General features: G+C 42.2%; 1 protein-coding gene across 1 annotated transcript; it reads right to left on the bottom strand.

The window, feature by feature from the left end:
• Positions 1–868: 868 nt before the first annotated feature.
• LOC115782504 (dual specificity protein phosphatase 7-like) lies at positions 869–4223 on the bottom strand. The gene is made up of 3 exons (XM_030732691.1): positions 3490–4223; positions 2431–2859; positions 869–1627 (listed from the first exon to the last, which is right to left on the bottom strand). The coding sequence occupies exons 1-3, from the start codon at positions 3857–3859 to the stop codon at positions 1326–1328; spliced, it is 1101 nt and encodes a 366-aa protein (XP_030588551.1). The 5' UTR covers positions 3860–4223; the 3' UTR covers positions 869–1325.
• Positions 4224–4472: the final 249 nt, after the last annotated feature.

Below are 4472 nucleotides of genomic sequence, written 5' to 3'. Positions count from 1 at the left end.
TCCTTTTATGCCCTCTCATTCATCAGACTCATTCATTTGCTCTGAGATAGGCAATAGAGAACATAAAATCTCTCTCGAAACATTACTGTTCCACAGAAGTAGCTGCAGACTGAAGAATCAGACTTAAAAATAAGGTGGACGCCATAAACATTGTTCATAAATGCCATACTTACATATTTGTTCCTTTCAGTTCTAGTACAGGACTGTCCTATACATTATACCTCAACAAGGTAACTGAAGTATAGTTCAATTTCATGTTCAGGTATGGTCAAAGCCTCATCAACAACAGGCCACATGACCCAAAGGTTACAAAACAAGGTCCTTGACAGAACACAGCCACATGCAAATAATGCAGTTTTGAGCAACAAAATGTACAGGAGCATTTCTGAAGAATAACATATTCAAACTTTGATATTTTGCAAAAAATATCACAGTTAAAATATATATACACAGCGTAGGCTGCCAGATCTTACATGTAAAGTCTAATAATGTTTTACCACATATTAGTGAAGGTACTCTGAGTGAAAGCGCAAGAAGAAAATATTTCTCTGATGACTGCTAACAGCCAGCAGAAGAACAACTGGACATTAATTCAAGATGGGATCATTGCAGTGGCTTTTTTCCCCCCTCGGCTAAAGTACCCAACAAGCATCTCAGATCAGTCCACGGAAAACATTCTGATTGGCCAAAGACTTGTTTTAGACCAGGGATCCTCAAATCCAGGCCTCGAGGTCCGGTGTCCTGCAGCTTTTAGATGTATCCCTGATCCAACACACCTGAATCAAATGGCTGAATTACCTCCTCAGTATGCAGTGAAGTTCTCCAGAGTCCTGCTAATGACTTCTATATTTGACTCAGGTGTGTTGAAGCACAGACATCTAAAAGCTGCAGGACACCGGACACCTCGAGGCCTGGATTTGAGGATCCCTGTTTTAGACCATCAAGGCAATGTTCATAACTGATACAAATACAGAAACTTCCATTGCACAGCTGGTGAATAGCAAAATAACAGTCAAACAACAATGCTAGAGTTTACAGAAAAGTTATGAAATGTCCTGTTATTCTGGCTGTACATGACCGTACATTAATGCCATGTATGTCAGATACCAAATTTTATCCTTGTGTTAGATATTAAGGCATTCAGACCGGATCTAACAGAGTATTGTTTCTGCATATGTGGGTAGTTCCTTTTGGTGCAGAAATACTGTAACTGACGTACTGCTTGTGTCAGCCAGTTAGGCATCTGACAGGCTCAGAAAACCTCAGAGACACCTCAGGAAACCACAAAAAAGAAAAAAAAAAACAAAAAGCTGTACTATCACTCCTCATGTCGACTCTAGCTGAAAGACATTGTGATTGGTTGGTGTGGTGAAAAAGAGCTGCTCCTCGTTAGTAGAACGGTTATCACAGGGACTGTGCAGCCCCAGAGTCCTCTCAAAATCCAAGAGCTGACCCATGAAGTTGAAGTTTGGTGAAATGTTGGACTTCTTCCTCTTGACAAAGTCGTAAGCGTCATTCAGCGAGAGGTTGAGTCTCTGCATCAGGTAGGCCACAGTGACGGTGACTGAGCGGCTGATGCCGGCCAGGCAGTGGACCAGGATACCGCATTGCTTTGATCTAGCCTCATCTGTGAGAGAAAAGGTAGACTAAAGTCAGCAGAACTCTTTGGTTACCCACATCTGATCAAATCTAACACACTCTTGCAGTTTTCACATTTTAGTTATCAGCGTGTTCTGGCTCATAGTGGAGAGGAGCGTCCCTGATGGCAAAAGTCTGCTTTTAACAAGAAAACAGTATACTTAACGCCCTGTTAGTTGCAGACATTAGTAAACAACTGCAATTTAAATAACTCAACAAAGCTTGCAACCCTGTGATCAAACACAGCCCAGAGAGTGGAAACAACTCTTCCTTCCTCATTCTAGTTCAGGATACATAAACAGCACCGCAACCACCAAACAAAACAAGTGACAAGCTGTGTGGTTTCAGGTGCTGTGACAGAAACGCCAAATCAAAAGCAAAATTAAAACAACACTGTGGTGCTGTCAAAAACAAAAAAAATGAGGTGTCCCCTTTTGGGGCTGCTGTTCTGCATACATGTGATCCTGTTGTCTAACATCTGATAGCAGCCTCTCATCTCCCACCAAACTCCCACCTGTCCACCAAGCACTTTCAAGGAGTTGTAATAATAGCCAGTGAACAGCACAGGCATGATTGTTATTAATCATGCAGTTTGTTATTAATAAAAAAAAAAAAATGACAAAATAATTTGCTCAGCCAGTTGGATTTAATTTCATGAACAAAAAGCTGCCAAACCTACTTGGACTTACGACCTACTCTTCACAACACTCCTTCTGGCAAAGCAAATTAAACTTTGTGAAAAGCGTGCCTGCAACTTTTATATCCAACAAATCCAGTTATTGAGTTACTCACCTATAAATGATATTGCCTCTGGAAAGAACTGGGACAGGTTCTGACTCCAGTGGTCCGAAATGGGAATCTGTTTGTACCGGAAGTGTCCATCGTGCTCAAACATGTTGGGGAGATTGGGTGTAACGTTCAAGATGTACTTGATGTTGTACTGGCCCAGCACATCTAGGTTAGTGGAGTCTTTGGCACAGCCCAGATAAAGGTAGGGTAGGATTTGGACAGGGAAGGCAGGCTGATTGCTGGAGATGGGGCTCTCTTCAGACTCTGTGGCACTGGTGGGCTCGCGATCAGACTCTCCGTCGGAACAATCTGAGCTGATTCGGAGATTTCCAAAGCCCAAGACAGACACTGGCGGAGAGGAGCTGGGACAGGAGCTGTCCAAGAGAGTCTCACAGTGCTCTGGGTACTCTGTGTGGAACTTTACAAACCCACCTGGACGAGAGCCAAAACACAACCAATTCACACATACACATTCAAAGCATTTAAATTTTTTTTTTTAACTGGAACTTTATATAAATAGTCTATTTAAATCATATATCAATGACAAATATCTGCTGGGTGTTGATACTGGCAATACTGTAAAGACCCCCCAAAGAGGCCATTCATGAAATGCATGCCTGTTCCTGCTAGAGCAAAACATGGCGCAGCCATTTTGGAATTTTAATTGAGAATCTCAGTTTGTGTGACACACAAACTTCTTATCAAGCTTCAAATCGCAAACACAACACAGGATGAGCATCTAACATTTACGTTTGTATAACGCAATAACCATTTACAGTTTCGTTTTAAACCCCAGAAGCTGCAAAGGGAAAGTTAAAAACCTCACACCGTCAAAACTTCTGCTCCACTGAAAAATGATTTCTTCGCCAGCTTATAATGAAGCTGTGCTGCTACTGGGCCAAAGCTTTCTTAAAATTGGTCTTAAATGACGTTTTAGCGATTAAAACCGTAAAGCGACGTGAGGCGTTTTCTGTCCTTAAGAAATCCATTACGAGCACAGCATCTTTGCATGTACAGTTCACTGTTTATTGTTCGTTTGTTTTTAAAGGATAAAACATTTACCTTCCAGGTAATACGCTTTACAGCCGTCTTCCCACAGTTTTTGAAGAAGTAAACCCAAAACCGACGTCGGAGCCCCGCTGTCCTGCCAGTCCACGGAGCACTCATCGTACAGGAGGACCGTGTCCGTCTTGCACCGTCTTATGAACTTCTCCTTATCCTCGTGGTTGGGAATGATAGCCCGGATTGGTATGTTGCCCTTTTTGAACCTCCGGAGCATCAGTCCCGGAATGGCCAGGTTTATGGCGGTCTCTATGTGGGATGATTCATAAAGCTCATGTGAACGGCAGTCCAGCAGGAGGAGAGAAGTGCCTCCGGACTCTAACTCGAGTTGCAGCCATTCCACGCTTTTGCTCGGCGTCACATTAGACATATCGGACTCAATAGCATACTACTTGCAAATGTAAACACTAACTACATAGTCCATCAATTGACGAAAAACAAACAAACAAACAAAAAAACTCTATATTTCACCCGGAAAAAAAAAAAGACGCTAAATGTTGCCCCGCCAGTGCGTGGTGCTTCTGCTTGAGCGAAGAGATTTCCCCTTTTTCCTCTTCTCTATTTCCATCAGTCAGTGAGTCTGATCGGCCCCCAACAGAGAAAAGACTTAATGGAGACCTATTTGCAGTTTAATTTAAGAGACGCGCTTAAATATGAATATTTGATGGCCAATAGTCTCTTCATCAACTTCTACTGCTCCACACCGTCGCACGGGCATCCATGCGCATTCTCGTTTTACCATTCCGATGCATGCATGGGAGTTTTTTTGTTTTTTGTTTTTTTTAGTTGACAGTAGAGCGACTCAAGAGGGAGGAGTTTTATCCTTACGATTTAAAGTCACAGCGGAAATATAACAAAGTTTGGTGTGAATAGGTCTCAATGAAACGTTTTTTTTTTGTCAATCGCTGTATCATGACCACAACATTTCTTTGCAATTTTGTAACATTAAGGCACGTTTTAACTTATATGGGGGCTGTTATCAC

Source organism: Archocentrus centrarchus, chromosome 7 (assembly GCF_007364275.1).
Source record: "Archocentrus centrarchus isolate MPI-CPG fArcCen1 chromosome 7, fArcCen1, whole genome shotgun sequence".
Taxonomy (NCBI): domain Eukaryota; kingdom Metazoa; phylum Chordata; class Actinopteri; order Cichliformes; family Cichlidae; genus Archocentrus; species Archocentrus centrarchus.
This window is presented reverse-complemented; position numbering and strand designations above follow the sequence as displayed.

What these genes read in the sequence shown, in the direction of transcription:
- LOC115782504 (XM_030732691.1), bottom strand. Translation starts at nt 3,859, where the DNA reads ATGTCTAATGTGACGCCGAGCAAAAGCGTGGAATGGCTGCAACTCGAG. An exon ending in TAAAGCGTATTACCTGGAAG is followed by an intron (nt 2,860 to 3,489) that starts GTAAATGTTTTA and finishes GCTCTCGTCCAG; the next exon opens with GTGGGTTTGTAAAGTTCCAC. An exon ending in AGAGGCAATATCATTTATAG is followed by an intron (nt 1,628 to 2,430) that starts GTGAGTAACTCA and finishes TTTCTCTCACAG; the next exon opens with ATGAGGCTAGATCAAAGCAA.